General features: G+C 36.3%; 1 protein-coding gene across 1 annotated transcript; it reads left to right on the top strand.

The window, feature by feature from the left end:
• The first annotated feature begins 932 nt into the window (after positions 1 to 932).
• CALB1 (calbindin 1) lies at positions 933 to 23989 on the top strand. Its single transcript, XM_032421914.1, has 11 exons — positions 933 to 1232; positions 1776 to 1852; positions 5817 to 5891; positions 14488 to 14571; positions 14683 to 14739; positions 17728 to 17805; positions 20363 to 20418; positions 20504 to 20543; positions 20669 to 20722; positions 21563 to 21634; positions 21966 to 23989. The coding sequence occupies exons 1-11, from the start codon at positions 1154 to 1156 to the stop codon at positions 22077 to 22079; spliced, it is 786 nt and encodes a 261-aa protein (XP_032277805.1). The 5' UTR covers positions 933 to 1153; the 3' UTR covers positions 22080 to 23989.
• Positions 23990 to 25332: the final 1343 nt, after the last annotated feature.

The raw sequence follows: 25332 nt of genomic DNA, 5'->3' as shown, positions 1-25332 counted from the left end.
TTAAAATGTAACATGCAATCAGTTAGGTAGGTTTTTCCAACTCTGATGGTCACTTCCAGTTCCTGAAAAATTCTTCAACAAAGATTGCTTGGCATAGAAAGAAGAGATATACGAGTTAAGGCCTCCAAATGGGGTGCTGGCTGGGTCACTAAACCACCTAGGTATAAACTTAGACCAGATTCTTGGTTTCTCTTTGCTTTGGCTTACTCTTTCTAAACTCATAGGAAGGAAACCATAGTATCTCTAAGATCACTTCCTTCTCTAACATTTTAAGATTTTATAACTTAATTTTATCACTTTCTAGTTATACGTCTACTTCAAGCTGGAAAAAAAAAAAACAACCCACATAATCCTACTTCATCATGTTGGCAGGTCTTGTGCATATAAACCATCTTAAGAAACATTCCTAGGATGACTCTCCAGTACAAAATAGAGTGGTTGATACCAATAAATTAATTGTACACATTAATCAAAGTAACCTAATACTAACCTAATACTTTCACCTGCCTTTGTTTAAACAAATACTAAAATGTCTCGGAGAAGTCTCCCTCCCTCCCTCCGTCCCTCTCCTTCTCTCCCTCACACACACACACACACAACACACACACACGCATTATTTATATGGTTGTATTCTTTATCAGCTTTCCTCTTACATCTGAAAATCAAAACCTCTTTATGTTATTTCACTATAATATTCAGGAATGAGGATACTTTATGGATTAAGAGAATGTGGGAGAAAGGGTGTTTGTTTTCAGCCTTCAGTCTCTGAGCTAAGGATCTCCCACCACCTGCTGCTTCCTACACTTTAAAACTCCTGCTCCAGCTAGCTTTCCTGCGAGGAGAGGAGAGAACTGGGAGGGGAAAAAGGTTGGTGCGAGCTAGAGGCGGGAATGAGGAATGGGAGGCAGGAGGAGGCGTGGCCCGGCTCGGCCGTCAGAATAAATACTGAGAACTGGGTGCGGGGTGTGGAGAGAGAACTCCGGAGGACCGCCCGAGCCGAGCAGCACTGAGGACAGCTCCCGGCAGCATCCGCCCCCGTCTTCCTCCGCAGCCCAGATCTCTTTCACACACACACCCTGAGGATCTTGCTCACCCCACACTCTCACTGACACACACGCATACTCATACACGCAGACACACACTCGGCTGTACGATGGCAGAATCCCACCTGCAATCCTCCCTGATCACAGCCTCACAGTTTTTCGAGATCTGGCTTCATTTCGACGCAGACGGTGATTATCTTCTCTCTTTTTAACTGTTTGAAGACCCCTTTGTCCCTGCCCTTTTCCACCCTTTCCCCTCCCCCTGAGCCTCCTGATCCTATTATCCCTCGTTTCTTTACTTCTTCCCCCACCTCTCTAATCTTGTCTCTCCGGCTGGCTGCCAAACCATCAACTTTAAAGTTTATATATATTTTTCTATGTTATCCCAAAACCTTCAACTTTTTTTTTCCTCTCCAGGAATGTTAAGAATAGGAAGGCGATGGAGGAGGGGAGTGAGAGAACAAGCAGAGATTGGGGGACACTGCACCCTGAAGTTTCTATGACTACATTTAACATCCGTACCATCCTCCTTTGCCCTTAGTGGGTCCAAACTTTGACACACCGAGAGAGCAGCGCTGCCGGGCTTCCGCATCCGCATCCTTTCAGGGTTAATCAATGTAGAGGCAAGAGAGAGCTTCGCAGGTGGCCAGAACTATAGCTGTCATGGAAATTGAAAGGGGCAGAAACTCAGAATGAGATGTATGATACCTGGGTGCCTCTTTGTCTTTGCAGGAAGTGGCTACCTGGAAGGAAAGGAGCTGCAGAACTTGATTCAGGAACTCCAGCAAGCACGGAAGAAAGCTGGATTGGTAGGTTTAAGTTTGCAACCAAGGAAAAAGACCTTCAACCTTAAAACATAAATATTCTAGAGTTTTCATAATAAGCCAGCGAGATCAAGTGGTTTCCAGGGAATGTAGACTGAGGGGATGTAGATTTATTGACTGAGAAAGGAGAGGAAAAAGCACCTTTCCAAATTGTGTAGGGGGAAGATGAAAGGGGGAAAGAGAGATCCCCTAAAGGGAAAAACCTTACACTATGAAATCAGAGTTTTTTAAAATATAGATTCTATACTTGTACTTGCTTTAATAATGCTTAAAAGAAAAGTGTGGGTGCATGAGATCTTTTAGCAGATCACCTCCTCTTCGATAGAGTTCTACTAAGTAATTTTTAACTTCTCTTTAACTGCATGAGAAGTGGGGGGGGGGGTAGAAATACATTTCTGCCCCTTGGTGGTCAGGAAACAGATCTGCAGATTACGGATCTCCTGTTTTATTGCTACTTATTATTGTGAGGTTGATGTGGTTGGACAGATAAGAAAATGTTCTGTCTTGACCTTTCTCACTGGGGGAAAGTTGGACAACTTGCAACATAATAATGAGCAAGAACTTAACAAGAAAGCTGTTCATTTCTGTTGAGAGGGAGAAACCCAAAAGTCAGAGACGTAAAAAGTAAAACAATTTTAAGAATTTCATGTATTTTAAAAAAGCTAAGCTTTTTTAAACAATTAATGGGGTTTTGAAAACAAGCTATATTTGTGACTTAAGCCATTAAGTAATTAAATAAATGACAATTCTTACCAATTATGAATAACTTCCTGTGGGCATAAATTTACCTGTTAAGATGTTTTCAGCATAAAAATAAAATATACCCAGCTTTAGAACACAGATGGAAAATAGGATGGAACACAGAGGAAAACAGGATAAGAATTTTACTAGTGTATTGGGGTTTATGTAAGACTGCATTTCAGAACACTGTGTTGGATTTGGGCTAGTTAGAGGTTAATGATCTTTGGCCTTTTAACTACTGGCTAGAAATTTTACATTACAGATTATATATAACTTTTATGTCTTTAGAGGAAAACATAGATGTGTGTGATCCTTTAGCAGATCACCACCTTAAGCACTGATATATAGATAGATATTTTATAAATATATAAGTTACTAATAGAGTTACCTTTTTGTTCTATCTAAACTGAAAATTGTGTGATACACATCCCTGTATAACATATTCAAAAGACTACCAGAGGACTCTAAAATGCATTATAATGCATTACAGAACTATCGGTTGCTTTCATGGACCGAACGGATTTAAAACCAGATGACACTCTGGGGATAGTTTTACCCAGATTTAATATTATATAAACCTGAAGGTATTGTAGATTGGGATCAAATAAAATAGAAAAAAGTTTTATGTACTCTCTGTACACCCTCCCCTCCTTATATATTACCATAAATAAATTCATGTATTATTATAGCTCTATATATCTTTGACTAATAAAGCAAAAACAATTCCTTATTTCATTTAAAAATATATATTTAAAATATCTGTTTGGAAAAATCTTACTTGCCATAAAGTTTCAAATTAAAACATTTTAAGACACTTCCAGTAGCTAAATGATTATATTTTAATTTTTCTAGAAGTAATTTTAATATTGTGATTTATTTTCAATTTAGAAATTCAAATATTTAGAAACTACATTTTTTCAGATTTTTCTTTTTCTCTTCCCATTTTAATATTTGTACTTTTTTGTAAACAAATAACTTCAGTTAAAGTTCTAAAGATTGTAAAGTTTTTTCTACTGCCCAGGCTCTAATTTTAAGCTACTGGAAATTCTAATTATTAGATATTAATCAAAAAATAGCAGACTTGAGCACAAGTACAAGATTATATCAAGTTGCTTAATACATTGATTGTTGACTATTTTTCTGGGTTATGTGTATAGGCTTTGGATAGTTATAATCTAAATTGAGATTTGAATTGAGAGGTTCATGTACTGGACAAATATGTCCCTATACTACTGGCCCCATTGTAGTAAACCTTTGACATATTTCTTCTTTTTTAGAACATAAAGACTAACCTTAAAAACCAGGTTTCTTTTCATTTCTGGCCACAGGATAACAAATTTCATTGTATTAATGGAAGCACTGTTTGGCATTTAAAAAATTTCACTAATATAATTATAAATAAATGTAACATTTTTAAAAAAGATTTTATTTGAGAGAGAGAGAGCGCATAAGCAGGGGGAGTGGCAAAGGGAGAGGGAGAAGCAGGCTCCCCATTGATCAGGGAGCCAGCTATGGAGCTCAATTCCAGGACCCTGGGATCATGACCCAAGCTGAAGGCAGACGTTTAACCAACTGAGACATCCAGGCGCCCCAAATGAAATATAACAACCCAAAATATTTTCAAAATTACCCTTTTATACTAAACATGGTATTTTGTCTTTAAGTGTGCATTTTTATAAAGCTTTATTTTATTATCATTGTCATTGTATTTTGTACTGTTTAAAATGTAGATTTTGACATAATTACCACTCAAGAAACTCACAGACTAAATGTCGATTCTGCTAGTTAACCTAGTGGTACTATACGATTTTAAGGTTTAAAATCAAATTCTTTGTTTTGTTTACTTTAAGGTATGTGCAAAAACCAAAACTGATGATCCCATTAATGTCAGGGGGTGAACTCTTTCCTTTTCTTACAGTTATTGCTGTAATAAAATTTAATAAATGCATATTACAATTAATCCATAGAAAAGTTTTGTTTTAAAGGCTACTTATAATTAAATTGCTTGATTACCATTTGTTACCTCAGTTCTACTAAAGATATTTACTTTGGTTCAAAAAGGATTCTGCAACAATTAGTAGTAATGATATTCAGCCTCAATATAACTCAAACTATATTAACCTACCTATCCCTAAAGCAAACTCATGGGATAGATAATACCATCTTGTTAGTTATGAAAAAAATTGAGACCTTAATACACTTTCCCAAGGACATAGAATAGGACATTAGTAAAGCCTGACCTATTTTAAATTGGCTTCAGTTAATGCAACAGGGCTATCTAAAATGGGCTATGTTGGAGACCCAAGGGTATAAATTCAACTTCCTGAATACTAGTTCTATATTCAGATCACTAGTTTACAGTTCATGGCCCTCTGTCAATATGTGAAGAGATTATGTAAGCAATAGAATAGATTGGACAAAATAATTCAAATGAAATGAAAGCATTCATTTTGTCCCCCTTAAACATATCTTCTTGTACTAAAATACATGGGAGAGAAAACATCTCAGAAAAAAATGGAAACACTGGAAAAACCACTCCCTAAATTATTCTGGGAGGCAAAGATCCTAAACATATAACCAATAGCTTACACTAAGGTTATCAAAATTGTCTGTCTCTAATGAAAGTAGAAATTGGTCAAGTTATTTTATTATCTTATTTTTTTGAATTTAATTTTTCAATTTATTTAGTCAGTAAATGCCACTTCTGTGTTGGAAACACAAAGACACTGGAAACACTGAAGAGTGACAATGTGAGGCACTCTTCAACACTCAAATTTTTTGCTTGTCCAAACTGAAAACACCTATTATTACTTCCCATGGATAAAACATGTTAAAATAAGGAAAGTGTTATAGGGCAATTAGTTGTAGCAATACAAAAGAATTTTTCCTGAAGCAAGAAATGTTTAAAGTACATTTTATTTGAATTCACTAAGTTATGAACTCAATAATTCTGACTACCTTTTTAAAGGATAGCATATTCTCAAAACTAATAGAAGATAAATAAGTAATTGATTCAGAAATGATAATCATAACCCTTTCATTTGAAACCAGTAAATACTGTGTATCAGTTATATCTTCAATTTTCATGAGAATCGTTCATCGGTGTGCATAATTCTAAATGGTTTCAATTCCAGTTTTTCTAACACCATCAGAAGCATAACTGATAGTTTTTAAAATAAACTTCTTACCTTCTTTTATATAATTTTAGGAGTTATCACCAGAGATGAAAACCTTTGTGGATCAGTATGGGCAGAGAGATGATGGAAAAATAGGAATTGTAGAGGTAAGGAACTTACGCATTTTTCTGACGTACTATTAATCAATGAGCTTCATTTTGTACTTGAATCCAACTCAAACAGGATATGGCAAAACCAATTTTGAGAGGCTTATTTTGCCTAAGTAAAATGTTATCTTCTCTTCAAAAACTTAAAATCAAAATGGTCAGAAATGAAAGAGACCTTAGAGTTTGCCTAATCCAGAGCCTAAATTTAATACATTATGAAACCAAAGTGTGGAGAGGTGAAATGATTTGCCTTTGGTCATGCACCTGTTTGCTGGCGTAGGTACAGGTAGAAGCCCAGGTCCAAGATTTCTGGATGGGTACCCATGCCATTACATTACCCTGCCTCACTTGGATAAAACACCAACCAAGTACATGGTTCATTGGCATTTCTTATTAACAGTGTAAAATTTTCTATGTATTTGTAATCCCTATGACGATGGCAAAAAGCTGCATCCTGGTTCCTGAAATTCTATTTTAGACTGGCAGTTGACCATAGTAAAAACAAAGAACCAAAGAACTTAACTAAAATTAATGAATATTTTATGATGTTATAGGAAAGGATTTCTTTTGAGTCTCTAAAAGATAAAACTGTGGGTGTCAAATCTTATCTTCTGATGAGGACTATTCCTATGGAGGACAACTTTTGTTTATGAATCAAGGGGGCCAGACTTTGATTATGCATCAGTTCTTTGGCATTCTCAGATTTGTGCAAGAGCTTTCTTTCTTTACTTTCTTTACTTGTACTTTTTGAAACTCGGGTGTCTCAGCTACTTTATCTCTGCAACCTATTAGAGAAATGGAGTGGACAGCTTTGTCCATAAAAATTAATAAAGTTATATTTAAAAATATGCCAGATCAAAAGAATAATTATATTATAATATTTTTTAGTGTATTAGGTTGTGATGTATTCTGGCTGTCAACAACATGTAGTAATAATTTACCTTCGATTCAGAGAATTGACCTGGCTTTCAATTAATTGGTCTTAAAGGACATCTGTCATGTCATTGTGAAATACTTATTTTTAAGCAGCACTACAAAAGGAGTTAAGAAAGGACATACTATTATTACCTTTGTAATTAAAACATTTCCCTGGAGTATACACTTTCCCCTTTGCCTATGTATAACTCATTACAATATAAATAGATAAATTAACAGTACTGGGACATACAGATTGACATAGAGGGCAACTAATCAAGATATGAAATCATTAAGGATAAGAAAATAACTTAAAGGAACATAAATGAGATGAGGTAAATCTATTCAAAACAAGTTAGAAAATCAAAAATCAGTGAAATTATAGATGTGGTTATTTCAAAGTTTGGCAAAGTTTATAATTCCAGTAGAGGAAGGACCATCATCTTATATTTAACATACTTCACCTTAAAGGACTCCAGTGGTCTCAGCTATTTATTTTACTTGATTTCTTCAGTGATAGTAGATTAAACAATAGTATAAAAAGCATGATCCAATTCACATGCATGTCACACTTTTAAAAGGACTCAATGAATGTTTTGAATCCAGGTTTTACTATACATTATGTAATATAATCACTTATGAATTCTAATTTGAAGGCATATTTGAATGAGAGGCTGGGGGTCACTAGCAGATGCATTGTCCTGGAGGTTTGAGGAAAGAAGTTTCTCTAGAAGTTTGAGATAATAAACTATTATAGAAAAGTTTTGTGTGTGAGAAAAGATAGGTAACAGAAGAGGATAAAGACGTTAACAAAGGCTAAAATGAAGAACTGAGGAACTTTTATAGTAATCACAATAAGAAAATTTATATTAGTATGACAATATACAATTTCTAAAATACATTCTCTCATTTGATCCTAATGACAAAATAAAGCAAGCCTAAATATAATATAAGGACCTATTTTTATAGCTGGGGAACCTAAGGCTTCAATAGAGTTTGACTAAAGTTAAAGAAAAAATAAGAAATAAATGGTGAAACATCTAGAACCCAGCCATGTTCCTCTAAACCACTCTGCCTTTTTTAAATAATAAATAATCTGAGCATTTTCTGCATTCAGAGAAAATAGTTTCAAGCTTCAATTGGTTGATTACTTAGGGCAGTTTAAGCCTCGTTGAACAGGATGCACAAAGTATAGGGGCACCTGGGTGGCTCAGTTGTTAAGTGTCTGCCTTTGGCTCAGGTCATGATCCCAGGGTCCTGGGATCAAGCCCTGCATTGGGCTCCCTGCTCCACAGGAAGCCTGCTTCTCCCTCTCCCACTCCCTCTGCTTGTGTTCCTGCTCTTGCTATCTCTATCTCTGTTAAATAAATAAATAAAATCTTTAAAAAAAAAAAAGGATGCACAAAGTATAGAGAAATTATCCAGCCAAAGCATTTGAAACATGATTTGGGCAAAACTTTCAGATCAGCTGAAGAAGAAATAGTCTAAAAGGAGAGAAACTTTCTAATACATTCTTATGTGTCTCACTTAACTATTCCAGGACACAGAATTTTTTGCTGGATGGGACTCCAGGGAAAAACTAGCCAAAATTCCTCATTTTAGGATGAAGAAACTGAAACCCAGAAAGGTTAAATGATGTGTCCAAGGTCCCAGGGTCAGGGAGTGACTACACGTGTATACAAGCCTCGATCTAACCATGATTCCAGAATTCTTTTCATTAATCTGATTTATCAGCCACATGCAAGGGGAGGGGTGGAGTGGTGATTAGTTGGAGAGAAGAGAATTAGAATGGGAGAACAGAAAGAATGATCACTGCAGGAGTTCATAGGCATGTTGATTTGGTCTAGGGTGGGTAAGTAGGAGTGAAGAGAGTAAAGAGGTTCTGAAAATCATTGGAAAGAAGAAATTGAAAGTTACAGATTACATGTTGAAAATGAGGAAAGGAAGAGTGGGAATGCCCAAATTTATAACATGTCCTCTAGTGTCACCAGGAAGTTGTATAAAATGAAGTTCATCTTTTCTTTTTCCAACTTGACATGTATCACTTGCTAAGAAATCCTATATATAATATGGGACACAAATACGCACACTCCAGCCAGCCATGATGGAATGGGAAACCCCATGTTTTCCAAAATTTATAATAAACTACCTACTCACATCAAGATATTGTAGCTTAGTGTTCAAAGGGAAAAGAAGTTAGTTGTTCCTATATATTTAATAGGTATAATGATGGGCTTCTCAAAATCTGATCAAGGTAGGGGCACTTGGGTGGCTCAGTCGTTAAGCTGCCTTCAGCTCAGGTCATGGTCCCAGGGTCCTGGGATCCAGCCCTGCATTGGGCTCCCTGCTCCACGGGAAGCCTGCTTCTCCCTCTCCCACTCCCCCTACTTGTGTTCCCTCTCTCGCTGTGTCTCTCTCTGTCAAATAAATAAATAAAATCTTAAAAAAAAAAATCTAATCAAGGTAAACCAAATGATATTCATGTGGTAATCTGCTTTCCTATTGGAAATAAGCTAAAGTGATTTGACTTTAATTGAAATATGTTGTTCAAAAGATCAGAAAATATAGTGATTTTCAAAGTTCTATCCTGAAGTGGACTGACCTTCCCAACAAGCTTTTGCTATCTAGAAATATGTAAAATGAAGGGTAGTATATAGATGTCGTTCTTCTGAACTTTTAAAATTTCATGTCTTTAGATTTTAAAATTCACACAAATATAGTTCATTTACAAAGAGACTGTTAATATGAACTCAAAACAGGAGCACTGAAATTCTGAGATACTTTAACAAATACCATGACAGTCAAAAAATGTTCTAAATTTATTCAGACTAATAGCTCTATTGCAGGGAAGGCTGATTAAAATAATTAGAAAGGAAGACTGAATGATTCCGCAGATAATATATGTACCAGAGAAGAAATTTCTAGTAAGTATAGATATTTCCCTTACTTGGATATCAACTCTCTCAGCTTTTCACCTGATCCCTTGGGCAACGTGCGGGGAAACTACCATCCTCTTCAATTTTTTTGTATCTATTTGTCCAGGTCAGTGTATCCACTGGAAAAAAAAAAAAATAGATCTAAAAGCTATTTAAATACTAAAACTGTAACATCTCTCCCAGGGAAGCAGACACTACTTTCCCTCTTTTCTTCCACAGTAGGATTTGAGCACGTGAGTTTAGCTATAGTGAATGTAATTTTTCATGGCAGACTACTTGTCGACTTCAGAATTTGGGGAAATGATGGACAGTAAGTCAGATTAAAAACTTCCCTCTGGATAAATATTTTTAAATGATTAGGAAAATGTTTCTGATTGGAGATTTTAAGGGAGGGTGATGGTTAAAGACAAAGGCCCCAAAAGTCAAGAAAGTCAGACGGTCGGTTTTCAAATCTGGTTCAAACTAAATGATAGCAGTTCATTTATTCTCTCTGCCTGTTTCTTTGTAAACAGGGATGGTATTTAAGTACCAACATCAAATGTGATAAAGCATGTCAAACAAATACATCAACCCTGGCATACTTAAAAGCTCAATAAATGTATTTGCTATAATTATTTTTTTAAAAAAACTGAAAATCTACACAATTCTTCTGAAGGCCAAAACTTTTAATCACTTCTTATATAATTTTTCATATTCAAATATTAAACTCAACTAGCCTTAAGTTTATATAAGATTATTTGCCTTCCAAGTTTCCTGGAATCATTTAATTGCCTAGGAAAAATACTTCTCTGGTTTCCAAATGAAAGAACTGAATGCTTTGCTAATATGTGTTGAAAGAGGTTAGCATATACCATGAATGTCTTTAGGATTTAAGAATTATGCCTCATGTGTACTTTGACTTATTTAGCTCATTTATGTTTTTAGTAAAATTTCCCTTTGTGTGCGCTCTCTTTGCACCTAATACTTAGATTTATCACTATATCTCCTTTTTTGAAATTGTGGGAATAATGTTTGAAATTATCTGCCTCCCTATAAGGTTCTTACCCACAGTGACTATGAATCCCCAGTATCCAGCACAGTGCCTAGTAGGTTCTGAATCATACCTATATGAGATATAGCAAAGAATTTCAACCTACTCCAAAACATAAGACGAGGTTTCTACATTATGCCTAGGAATACAACAAAGATGTAAAAACCCTGTGACATGCTCAGTTCCCTGGGAAGCAGATCTAAGTAGAAAATTATCAATAAGGAAATTTATTAGGAAGTGCTCTTGGGACCATACCTGTTGAGGGGAAATGAAAAGAACAGGACTGGGCAGAGGGAGAGAGTGGGCCATGATACAGTCTCAATAGGGGCTTCAGCTGACCCTACAGTGGGCTCGAAAGCTGCAACGGCCCTTCACAGAAGTCCTAAATTGAGTAAGAGGACTGCGCCTTTTTCTCTTCATGTGGATCAGTCATAGGACACAGTGTCTTTGGGAAGGCAGCTCTCTTCAGCCTAGATAATCTCCCAAAGGTACCCCAAAGGCTCTCCCAAAATAACATTCCCAGCACCTAAAGGGAGCTCTGGGTAGATTATCACAATATCCACCCCAAACCTATCCACAATTCAGTAATAAGTCAGTAATAATTATCTCCAAAGGAACTTTATTTACAGCCTATGCTGACCCTAGACCATAGTCAATTGCCTTCATTCATAAGTTCAGTAAGGTATTTACTGACATTTTTGCAGGTTCTGGGCAAAGAAACAGTAATAAGACACAGACCCTATCCTCAAGATGTGTGTAGTCTTCATACATCTAGGGGAGACAGGCAAACTTTTATATCCCCACTCTCAGTGACACACACCAGTTCTCACAACTGAAGCTCCAAGGAATTCTGGTCACAACTATCTGCCTTCTACTTATTGCCTTGATATTCTTCCTTATTTTCCAACCCATAACAAAGTTTTGGGAGTTCATAAAAGATCAGGCAGGCAGCCCAAGGATTAAGAAATTACCAATAACCTTGGATCAGGCAGTATTGAATACTTCCATGGACAGCAGGGACTTAGCAAATGTGAGAATAAAGCAGCCTTACTTGACACCTTCAATAAAAGACCTCTCCTACTTTGTAGATATGCTCTAAGACACTAGATCTGGAGAGTTACTGCACCCAGCTCTGAAATTTAAACATTGATTCCCAATATATTGATGAAAGCATCAACAGCAGGACCATTACATTGTGAAACACACCTTTAAAAAGATGATTCATGTTCACTATAGTTACATCCTATCCACACGTATTCATTGCTTCTCTTTTAATGGCTGGCTTGTCTTATTATAATCTTTTAAATGTTTGAGATGCATTCTAATGTCTTAAATAGGATGGCTCTATATTCAGTTTAACATTAACAGTTCAAATTAATAGATTGAAAATGTGCATGTAGATATAATCTGTATCTTTTTAAATAATGAAACCGAGGAGGACCAAAATGGCATGGGAAAAGAAATACACATTTATACTATATATGCAGAACAATTTTACTGCCTCTATATTTAGCATTTTAGAGACCTCTAAACTTTATGCAAGTTATATGAACTTTAATTTTTGAAACAAAGATGGTCAAATTTTCCCTTATTTTACATTTAGTAATTGCTTACTAGTTCATTCTTTTATTTTTTTTCCTCTATTCATGTATTTGGAGGATTTTGATAAGTATAATTTTTTTAAGAAAAATTATTTTTTGGTGAAAATACGGTTATTAAAATTCAAGCAATATAGAAAATTGGAATGAAGATAGTAAAAACAAATACTATAAAACATGTTAGGTAGCTATTTTTAATGAAGTAAAATTATCAGCCAATCCCCAGCATTTATGTCAGACATATAACATGCTGAGCACCACCCTGGGCATTCAGGAGATGCAGACAAAGCATGGTCCCTGCCCTCCTGGAATGGATGGTCCAACAACAGCTTACAAAGTGGTATCTGACAAGTTACATACCAATAACTAAAAGAATTGGCATTAGCTATTTCTTATTTCCTAAATGAATGCTTATGTTATTGCACAACTATACTAGTGACCTTTATTCCAAAATAAGAAAATGTCTTCTGACAGAGTCATATTAACATTCTAGTAAGATATATGTCCCTGTTCCTTAGTTTCACCTCCATATGTAATGTCTATAAGCTGAATGGATCTAAGTTGAGGTATTATTTTAAAGACCTAAAAACAAGTTAAAGGACATATTATATGGGCATAAAAAAACAGAGATTACTTGCATATAAATTGAAATGATCCATTTTATGTTAAAAACTTTTAATATACCTAAATGGGTGAAATTTTTTTTTAAAGGGACAGGGGGAGATAAACTTTCCTATAATTTGGTAGAAATTTTGGAACTAATACTGAACTGAAGGTTGATCCATACCACAGGTGCTTGGTCTAAAATCCAGGGACAAGGGTCCATGCCTGAACTTCAAGGAAATTAGATGAAACATAGTATGTGTAGGTTCATTCTTTAATGGTGAAGACGTAGTGATTCTAACAGATTCTCAAAGTCCTTTTGAACCCAGTACATTTAAGAGACGTTGGTTTCTACTTCAACTCCTTATTTTAGTGATGAGGGTACTAAGTTCCAGAAGTGGCTGAGGGAGTTGCTGGGGACCACAGCTAATTAGCTGCTGAGCCAGGAATAGAACCCATGCCTGCAGTGGGGCCATCAATCCAGCTCCCTCCCTCCCTCCCTCCCTCCCTCCCTGCACATAACAGATAGATTACAGTCATCTTAAAATGGGATCTGGAGCCCTTTGTTCCAAAAAAATAAATAAAATAAAATAAAGGAGGGGCAGTACTAAAGTTATGAAATGAGAACTAAGGACACAGGTCATAGGGTCATGAAGTAGAGATCATAAACCCAAGCCCTGGATTCTGACAGTGGACATCCTCTTAGCTAAAACCAACAGTTTGAGAACTGTTTTTTCCTATTACTGTTCAATTTCCACTCTTCATCGTGAATTATCTTTTCCACCTCTCTTTTCACTGCCTTATAACGGTCTTCACTTTATCTTTTTTTTTTTTTTAAGATTTTATTTATTTATTGGGGGGGTTGCAGAGGGAGAGGGAAAACAGACTCCCCACTGAGCAGGGAGCCCGATGCAGGGCGCGATCCCAGGACCCTGGGATCATGACCTGAGCTGAAGGCAGACGCTTAACGACTGAGCCACCCAGGTGCCCCTGTCTTCAGTTTATCTTCCCTGCTTCTCTTAGGCTTTCTCCTCAGATCTGGGAATGCATTTTTTTCCCTTCCTTCCTTTACCCTACATTCACATTTCTCATAGTTTCTTTCCTCCTATGTGACATGTATGTCCCCACATATACCACATTCTGTGCACCCTGAGGAGAGCAACACTGCTCTGTGGCACAGAAGAGATGAAGGGTTCAAGCCACTGGGATGAATCTGCGTGGATGTCCAGCAGAGGAGGAGTGGTCCAACCAGTGCTAGCTGAGCTTTTTGAGCACACCTGCTGCGGCCACCTCACTGACCAGACAGCCCCATCACGCAAGGCCACCCAAGCTTTGGAAAAGACAATGGCTCTCTGAGGGAACAAAGTATCAGAAAGGGAAGGTCAACCCAAACGTTTTTCCTCTCCTAGTTTTCTAGGCAATAAAACTGCCTCTAATAAGTATATTCAAGAAAAATTTAGCAGGAAGTAATGACAGAGGCTTGCTTCCCTTACAACTTTTTAAATCTTTTTCAGTTGGCTCATGTATTACCTACAGAAGAGAACTTCCTGCTGCTCTTCCGAGGCCAGCAGCTCAAGTCCTGTGAGGAATTCATGAAGGTAAAACAGAGCTCTGTCCAGGAGGGAGGTCTTCAGAAAGCTACTTAGTGTAGGAAAATTGTTGGCTTTTTTTTAATGTGTTGGGTTTTCCTTATCCAAAATTACTTACAGACATGGAGAAAATATGATACTGATCACAGTGGCTTCATAGAAACTGAGGAGCTTAAGGTAAGCAAACAAAAACCTGTGCTAAGTTTTTTTCCCTTTTAAATAGAATTATGAACTCTTTTTTTAAAAAATCTCCCACAAAAGAAACTTCTGTTGAGCAATGGCACATTTTCACCCACTCTTCCACATTGTTAATGAAGTACCCGATTAAAAAAGGGACTTCAAGTACTTCTTCAAATTCTACTCAGCAATGCAAAAAAATTAGCATTTTCTGTGGTATAAACAAATGGTTATGCTAGATAGACAGATATAACAATATACTAAGCCAAATAAGATGCTCCTTTTCATTGAAATTTGCCATTTTACTTTATAAATTAAACTAATATAAATAGATTTCTCTTTCAAGAGAAAGACAAAGAAACAATTTTGTTGGACACCTACTATATGTTATGCACATTATTTTATCTAATCTTCGTGACAGTTCTGAGATTAGTACTACCCTCATGAGGAAAAAGATTAAGAGAGGTTTAGTGATATACTGAGGCCACACAGAAAGACGACGCTGGGCTGCAATATTTAAACCCAATCTCCTCTGCCTCCAAGTCTCCTACACATTCCATAAAACTTCGTGCCTCTCAACAAGAGCAACAAAGTCCTAATATAATCTAACTTCTGAAAAATTCTAACTTTGAAAATGAATTTCTCAATTCATCTCTCCCGGATGTACAGAGGAGCTGGTGGGGGAGGAAAGGATACAAAGGAGAAGGCAAAGAGATCTAAAAATCAAGTTATTCTGTCTGATTTTTTCATCTTTTAAATGGGGATAATAATACCTTCCTCTCAGATTTATTGTGAAGCTCAAGTAAATTCTGTATGTGAAAGATTTTGTGAAATACACAAGGTACAATACATTGTATTATTCACGAACTCAATAATTTACTAGTCTTTTAGAAGTATGGCAACATTCTTTCTCTCATTTCCTTAAATCGACCCCAAGATTTCTCAGTCCAGAGACCCTCTTTTGTCAATCTTCAGGATAGAGAGTAACTAAAAGGGAGGCAAATTAATACTTATGTGGCAGGTATAATATTAGGTGCTTGAAATTATTTTAAGATTTAATCCTCTCAGAAAACCTGCAAAGCAGGTATTATTCCCGTTATACAGAGAAACTGAAATTTAGAGAGATTAGATAATTTTTCAATGTTACCTAGCTGCTCATGAAAGAATCTAGACTATCGGATAATGCTAATAATATTTTTTCCGCCACAACACCACATGCTTCCAAACTTCAGTCATCAAGAGCTACCTCTCCTCTTGTCAAGTGTGGAAATAGGAATATCAAACCCAGTTTCCTCGTCATGGTTTAACATGGCTTGAGTCACATAGTCACATACAATTTTAGAGATGGAACTAGGACATTTGCACCACAGTAAAATTCCTAAAACACAATCAACAGCAGCCTCTTGGAAATATAAACATTTCTAATGTGAAAACAATATATTTTATACAAACTTGCAGCACAACCTGGAGCTCACAAGGTGACAGTTAAGCTATTGTGTTTTTATTCCATAGGACAAAAAAAACAATCTTTTAAAAATCATTTCAAGTTCATCATGAAAACCTTAGCTCATTTCTAATACTGACCTTCTTTGTTCTACATTTTATTCTCAGAAAGAGATTCTAAATAGAAGTCCTCCTCTCTGGGGAATTTTGAAGATAAGTTGGTATTCTTTTTTAATGGATCTTTCAAGAAAGCTAATTTTAAGATCCATAATAGAGTAAAACATCACTTGCTCTCCGTCACGACTTTGAATCTCAGCGTCCCGAGGTTTCTCCCAGGCTATTTTTGTGACCACCATTTTAGTCTCTGGTGAGGCTTTTTAACCCAATTAATCTCTGACAAAAGACTCATAAGGCTCAAAAATAAAATTCACCCCCAATAGATAACTTTGAATTTTCCATGCTTCACTTTGGATTTGAAATGGAATACTTGAAATGAAAATACATTTAATCAAACCCAGAAAAAGTCTCCTTCCTCAAAAAGAATAAAGTTAAATCAGCCCAGCAGAACAGGTACGTTTGGGAAGAAGATAAACCACTGCAGAACCAAAGAAACCCAATCCCTCAGTGTATCCAAACACAGTATCTACTTAGTTTTCCACAACTGCATCAATTCATTTTTTGAAAAAATAAAGGAGTCTCAAATGAACAGCACTAGACAAAATTGAATATTATATGCCTAAGTGCTCACACTGTCATTTATGTGGATTTTGTAAAGCTTTTGATTTATTTCTGTTCAAAAAAATTAACTCCCTCCTAAACTCCAACTCCAAATTAATAATTATCTTTTTTTCATCCTTCCCACAATAATCTGTATTTTAATATGATTCGCATACCCTTCAAGGATTAGAGAACATCATTTGTGACCAACTGTCTTAGTCTGAACAGCCAGCTGAAGCGTTCTAACCAAGGTGTTTGGGACTGCATTCAGGCCAAAAGCTACGTGACTGGCCCTTCAGAGAAACAAGCTTCCTACTGTCTATAAGCTGATGTGAAAATACAGTTTGTGAGGCAGAAAATGCACTTGAAAATAGAGGTAGCTCTCCATCTGGCTTACTAATAATTTTCCCTCATGTTACAAAGGCAGAGAGAGGGGCCCTTGTGTTTCTTAGAAAAAAGCCATATGAGATTTTATGAAGATATCATTATGTACAAATGCACCCATTGGGCTGGCTGGTATACAAGCTTGTACTCACATTCCTACACAGTGCACAATCCAGATACACACTGAAGTCATAAAAGCAGCGCAACATAGACCACAACAGATCAGGTCTCAGTAAAAGGCAGATATTGTACCTGTCAAAGGCAGCATCATGGCTGGAATGCCAAGTGAACCAATCTCCCTTCTAAGGTCCTCTCCTTACCCAGTTCTATCCTCAAAAAGAGGCTTTCTTTGCATTCTTGGGATGTTCCATTTCAAGGCGGCTGAAATGGAAACAGATTGTAAGTTACTTGTGACATATATCTGAGTGTTCTTTGTCTTAACAGAACTTTCTAAAGGACCTGCTGGAAAAAGCCAACAAGACTGTTGATGATACAAAACTAGCTGAGTATACAGACCTAATGGTAAGACTGATCTTGGAGAGACAGTAGCCAAGACCCTATGAAATATTACTGTGTTCTCGTTAATTCTCAAGGCTATGGAGGATGAAATAAATAAACCATGTGGGTATCACATGCATACAGTATCATTTCACTTGAAAAGTGAAATATTTAAGGATGTTTACACCTTGTAAGGCTGAGTGCTGTCATCATTGGATTTGAGGCTCAACACATGAGCATTTCCTTTCTTGTGGAGGTAGATAATTTATATCTATCAAAAGATCATTCATTTTTCTTACAAAGCCAGTGTAAGTATATCACTAAATTATATAATTTATACACATGGAAGTTACATTGTAGATATATAAATTAGATAACTAAAAACATTTTGGAGGTTCTGAATCCATTTTTATCATGACTCACAAAATCATAAATTTTGTTAGAGTTTAAACAAAACTTACAGCTACTTTATTCATTGAGTGACAAAAAAAAAAGGGTATTTTAGAATACTGTCTTGGTGCTTGGGTGAGGAGTTCCAAATGTACCCTGACATTGATGCTATGATAAAGTGTAACCAAGATCTCTGATAGAATATTGATAATAGAGGGGCGCCTGGGTGGCTCAGTTGGTTAAGCGACTGCCTTCGGCTCAGGTCATGATCCCAGGGTCGTGGGATCGAGCCCCGCATCAGACTCCCTGCTCTGCGGGAAGCCTGCTTCTCCCTCTCCCACTCCCCCCTGCTCGTGTTCCCGCTCTCATGGTCTCTCTGTCAATTAAATAAATAAAATCTTTATTAAAAAAAAAGAATATTGATAATAGAGCCAAGGAAACTGCTTTACACATAGACCTTTAATGTTTTAGGGATGAAAAAATTTATGAAGTTCTAGATAGAATAATCCAGTGCCCATGAATTTCATTAATTTCAAGTAGTAGTTTCCTCATTTTGACTCATAGCATTAGGACTATAGGAAAAGTCTTTGCCAAACTGATTCAGCTATGGGCCAATATTTTGGCAACATTTTAATTTTTGAAATTCAGGCAAAATTTTAAATTGTCCAAATCAGTACATATATTTATACATGCTTTAAATACTGTAAAGGTAGTGAATTCTTACCTTACAGGTTTACATAAATAACCCACAAAACAAGTGTATATTATAAAAATTATGTTCTATTAGATTGATAAAGGAGTTAGACTTTTTAGTTACCCTGGAAAGTCATTTTATACAAGGTTTGATTATAAACCTGTTATGAGGTTTACTTTCAACCTGTCAGCCTACTTTTATGCAGGGGGGAAAAAAGAAACCACTAGAACTTTACTATTGTCTTATTCACTATAGAATATTATAAAGTGGGACTAATCTTTAATTTCAAAACAATTAAAAATTTTTCATTGCAAGGAAGCATCCTCTTTGATCCACTTATGGGAAGTGGACAATAACCTACATTTCTCAATCTTCTGTTTTGTGCCAGCCTTATGGGATGTCTATTTAAAGCAAAGACTCCTTTTGAGGTAGAAATTTGAAGCAGTCTTTTAAAAACTACTCAGATGGGAGTTTTCCCCCTGTTGGATTGGCCTGGCATATCTGATTTAATGTCCAAACCAGTTCAAATCTGAGATGCAAATTAATCGAGAACTAATTAAGATTTAAATATATATGTAGGGAAATATTCCCCTATGGACACTACATTGCGTGATCAAGTGTCCAGTGTCTTGGTAGACAGTTTGATGATATCAGAACTTATGGTCAACAGTTTATAAAATGTGTCAGTATCAGACCCTGAAAAAATCTCCCTCCTACAAAGAATTCGTACATTTCAAACCATAGACTGTTCTTTTTCTCCCTAAAGAGACTTCACTAAACCTATACCCATTATGATCCTGATCATATTCCTTTTTGAAAAAACAAAAATAATGTTGTGTAGCATGCAACCTTCATTTTAATACATCTCATCTATAGGCCCTCCATGTATTACAGTACAGCAATAGTTGCTACTTTCTAAAAATATGCATGCTTCCTGAATAAGGGTATGAGTTTATTTATATCTGGATGGGTCTTGGTGTAGGATGTGAATGTAAGTGCGATGAGGAGGTATCTAGTATCCAAGGGAAAATAAATCAATTGAAAATTAGTCAAAAATTCTGTTCTCTAAGAATTTATTCATACTATCTGCCTATTGCTTCTCTTTGTACTTTTATGCTCTAAAGGAGGGAGACAAATATTTATTTTCATATCATTGTTTGGAGAATTTTAGAGTATGCTATATACTGCCAGACACCATCTCTCCCACATCTTGACAAATATACATATTTGCAAGAAATATAAATTACGGTATTCTAGAATCTAGCTAAGATCACTATTACCCTGTTTGACTATTCTATATTGTCCTGATAAACTTTGGCAATTGACCCAACTTAAAGAACTGAAAATTTGCACTCCAAGTTTAATAAAAGCTAGTTTCTAGAATTTTGCTGTCTATATGAGTAATTGATAACTCAAAGTACTTTACTTTGAATTTTCTTCTCCTTCCTGCAATAAATCATTCTTCAGTGGTTACAATAATAACATTCTGTCTTTCAGCTGAAATTATTTGATTCAAATAATGACGGGAAGCTGGAATTAACTGAGATGGCCAGGTGAGTTTAGGAAGTATACAGGTATTATAATAAGTTGATCCTCATCCAAAAAAAATCTAATCTATTAATATTTCTCTCTCAAAAGGTTACTACCTGTACAGGAGAATTTTCTTCTTAAATTTCAGGTATTTCTCTTTTCCCTACCATAAACAATATTTTCCTTGAAAAGTTAGACTGTGGGAGATTTGCCAAGGGAAACGCAATTAAATATAATAGTAGCACTTTAACCTTTGCTCTCTTTATCATCCAGGGAGTCAAAATGTGTGGGAAAGAGTTCAATAAAGCTTTTGAGTTATATGATCAGGTAAAAGTTCTTTCTTATCTATAATTTGATTGTTTAGAAGAATTTGGAAAATCCTCACTTACAGAGGGGAAAAACCCTCAAACTCAAGGTCCATATTAAAAGAAACGAGCTATTAAAATTACTCAGCCAATTTATTCTTGTCATAGGAAATGTAGTACGGTATGTCCCAATTAGATGCATCTTGATTCAAGTCCCATGCTACAATTTATCTATTTTGAGGCTTTGAAAAAGATACCAAACTCCTCTAAACCTCAGTTTCCTCATTTGTAATCAGGAGATCATACCCACTTTACAGGGTGGGATGAGGATTAAGTTAGTTGAAAATATCCAGCAGAATCCTCCCCCATGTAATAGATGGTAACATCGTGTGTATGAGGAAAGGTGGTTTGTGGTGTCAATAGTTACCATCCTTTATTCTCTTCTAATTTCTCTCCTCCTGGACCAGATCGGTCCTCTGTGGGCTCTGGCACAGCCCTGCCATGACCTGGTGTGACACAGGCTAGCACATGGCTTCCCCAGGCCTCAGGGTCCTCGTTCGCATGAACGTATTTATGACCAACTAATGACTCCAACAGGAGGTGATACTGTTAACATAAAGTGAAACATTATATATGAAGGTACTTCAAAAGATTCAAAGTGTTTTATAAATGTAAGGTGCTGCATGAGAGGCAATTCACATGTACTTTGGGCCCTTGGAGCAAGTAAGAATTTTGAGGGTCTGACATTAAGATGTTGGAATATCTGCCAAGTATGCAGGAGGGAGACTTTCTGAAGAATCAGCTATTACATTCCCCATTATTGTCCAGTTGGTTGTATACTGGTTTATTTCTGCTCCCTCAGGATGGCAATGGATACATAGATGAAAATGAATTGGATGCTTTACTGAAGGATCTGTGTGAGAAGAATAAACAGGTAATCTAGTGACCATGCCACTTACTTCTTAAGCAGACTATAAGGATCCATCCAGAAGTACCACACATCCTTTTTTGGAAATCTACTTTAAAGATTTATAGAGCAGAAGTAGAATTCAATTCTTAACCTGATTTGGTACTGGCCCAAAACAGTATAACTGATAAAGAGATTTTAAAACAACCTTGCGATTATTCACATTTGGGGAAGAATTTAATCTAGCTCTTAATGGATTGATGTAACAAGCAGTTTTCATCCTACATTTTATCACTTGACGGTGGTTAATTAACTTCCATATTTAGCTGGATAACAATGCCATCTATATTCTATACAGGATCTGGATATTAATAATATTCCAACATACAAGAAAAGCATAATGGCTTTATCGGATGGGGGGAAGCTGTACCGAACGGATCTTGCTCTCATTCTCTCTGCTGGAGACAACTAGATTTGGTGACCATGACCATTTACTAGCGATACATTGTATCTAAAAAATAACTGTGCATTATAAGGGAGTAGGCTGTATTTTTTTTTGTATCTGTAAATTTAACTGCACATAGATGATTACCCAGGATATGTGGCACATTCTTTTCAGCTTGTTTCTACAATGTTTGTAATGTACAGTTTTTGTAACTACATGACTGAAAAAGGAGAAAGTCTTAGGCTTAAGCCAGCCAATAGACCCAATTGAAAAAAAAAATAACTGAACATATTCTTGCTTTCATAAATATAGTTGGACAAGATTTCCCTAAAAATTCCATTAGGATTAATCTATAAAATTCTAGTCTCTGATGTGTAAATGCACATTTGTCACTGATTAGGAGAATTATACCTAACAAGTTATCATTTCAGACAATCATAGGTCTGTCCCACAAAATAGTCTTAAGCTGTATTTCCAATTATTAGGAAGAATGTGCTTTTGCATCTAAAAATACCAAAATATCGATCAATAGTTAGTTATTTGTGGCTCTATGAGGTTAACAGTCTCACTAGACAAGACTTAGTTAATCAACAACACGTCTACTGCTTGAATCCATACCAAGCTATTGGTTCAAGTTAATCTGATGACAAGGAAAGGTAGCACCAGATGAAACATAAATCTGTCTGATTCTACATCTGTATTTCCAAGAAGCCTACTGTCAGAGAGTATGACCTTAATCCATTTTCTAAACTGTTTTCACGTGTTGCAGATTATATTCTAGTCAATTGCTGTTTTTATGTCATATTGTGTGATCTCTGATTAAATTATATATGCCAAGTATCCTGGTGTCTACTTTGCATACTTCCTCATTTTCTTTCTATGTAGGACTGTCCATTTCCACCAAGGGTATCTGCTGCCTCTGAAAATATTTTTTTCTAGCTATAACAACTATTTTTTACTACATAATTAAATTTTAATGTAAAATTCATAGCACCCTGATTGTTGAATGTTATATCATCAATAATTTTGTGTAGTCTGTAAATTCTATATATTTCATATTGAGATCAGCATTCAAAATAGGTCTATTTCTATCTGCAAATAGTTTCAAATGAGTTTAAAATAACATCCTAAGAGAAATACAAATGTAATCATTTAACTTATTTAGCAAGGGAGATTCTAAAAACACTCTTTTGACCTACATCCAAGTCAGTTTCATAGATTTGTAGCTAGAACATCCTGTGCTGGTTACACTTGACATGTAATAGGTGGTAATTTGATTCTTTGATTGTGAAGCAAAGAGCTAAGAGATATGTGTCTGTATGAAATTTATAAAGTTACCACCAAAGAGTTAATGGCTCTGGGTCAGTTTAAATGTCCCCAATTCTATAAATTCAGCACTATTTTTCTCAATTCATAGAAATCACAAACAAAATAAAAGTGAAGTATCTCTTTCCCCCAACGATGAGCAGAAGAGACTTGCCAAAAAATAAAATTTATCAAATGATGGGTTAGATTGGCTTTGCTTCTAGTGTGTAAATGGAAGCACTGACCTTAGGTTGAATTTAAGAATAAATAAAGAGGAAAATAACTTTAATCTCTTGTATTTTTGTTTCTTCCTCAAAAAGTCAGTTGACATGTACCGGTCATCAATCCAGGTGAAAATGTAAGATGCTCAAGTTATTATGGCCTAAGAAATCTAAATAAATGTCAATCTGCCTGATCAAGCGAATTATTGGATGCCTTAACAGGAGCCTCTGACATCAAGATTTACAAAGAAACCTCAAAAAAATCTAAGTATTGGGGAGTTCCTTGCCCAACTGACATGATCAAATAGTTCTTCGTGAAAGATTTTCTCCAAAGTAGGAGAGATACACAGATTTTCTACATTCATCTGTTCATTACAGATGACATGCCTGTTCATTATGAAGTATACACCAAAATAAGAGGTTTGGCACTCTTAAAATTGTAGCACCAAGAAAGAAAGAAAAACAACAGCTACAGAAAGTCTGAGAGGAGTATATCAGGGGGACTTCGTAGAGAGCCAATAATAATAATGGTCATGAATCCAGCACCTGGCCTATTATGGTGAACTTTAACTCCTGAGCACTATCAGGGAAAGAAATTCTTACAACTCAGCTAAATCAGTCACACTTACTTTTAAGTGAAGGCCCGCCTCCTGGAGCAGAAAACAGAGAAGAGTGGAAAATGAATCTGACAGGACAAATAGCTCATACATACCTACCTCATATCACAAGCAAAATTAATTGCAGGTATATTATCAATCCAAATGCAAAAGGTATGCAGACAACAACATATTAGGATATCTCCCATCCCTCATGCATGGAAAGATTCCTTAACAACCAATTATAAAAAAAAAAGAAAACAGATTGAAAAATTGGATTCCTTAACAACAACTTATGAAAAAATAGGTTGGAAAAACTTAAGAACTCTAGTCCCCAAAAAGTCACTACAAAGAAAGTGAAAAATCAAACATGAGAATGTGAGAAGATATGTGGGTTGGCGAAAAACCTCGAGAGTTTTCCAGGTGAAATCTGAAATTTTTCCCCATAGGCGGAGGGCAAGGAGAGACTGAAGAAAGCAGCAGGCCACTCCAAATTAGAGATACCAGATTAAGAAGCTAGGGAACTTACTTAGGAGGTTTGTCTTGGGCAGCCCCACAGCTAAATGCCCACACCCGCCACCGGCATCTTAAAGCTTATATAGAGGCCTTAACTGCTTCAGTCACGCGTATACCATCCAGGTGGTTTCAACTACGCATTGCTGTCTCCAGCTGCGTCCTTGAAAACCGCTCCAGCTGGAAATGGAGGGCATGTGGAACCAACATTCCAAGGGTGGGGGAGGGGTGAGAAGCCTCTGATTCCCCAGGTGCAGCTCTCGGGTCAACCAGCAGCTCTCGGGTCAACCAGCGGTCATGTCCTCTTGATGACCTCCTCCAACAATTTGTAACACATAGAATTGACAAAGGTACATATCCAGAGATATACAAACATTACTCCAAAAATAAATTTTAAAAAGCATAACCCAATACATGTGTAAGGAAGTTGAACAGGCGGGGCACCTGGGTGGCTCAGTCGTTAAGCATCTGCCTTCAGCTCAGGTCATGATCCCAGGGTCCTGGGATCGAGCCCCGCATTGGGCTCCCTGCTCAGCAGGAAGCCTGCTTCTCCCTCTCCCACTCCCCCTGCTTGTGTTCCCTCTCTTGCTGTGTCTGTCAAATAAATAAAATCTTTAAAAAAAAAAATTGAGTAGGCATTTTACA

This window comes from Phoca vitulina, unplaced genomic scaffold, assembly GCF_004348235.1.
Source record: "Phoca vitulina isolate PV1807 unplaced genomic scaffold, GSC_HSeal_1.0 scaffold25, whole genome shotgun sequence".
Classification (NCBI taxonomy): domain Eukaryota; kingdom Metazoa; phylum Chordata; class Mammalia; order Carnivora; family Phocidae; genus Phoca; species Phoca vitulina.
This window is presented reverse-complemented; position numbering and strand designations above follow the sequence as displayed.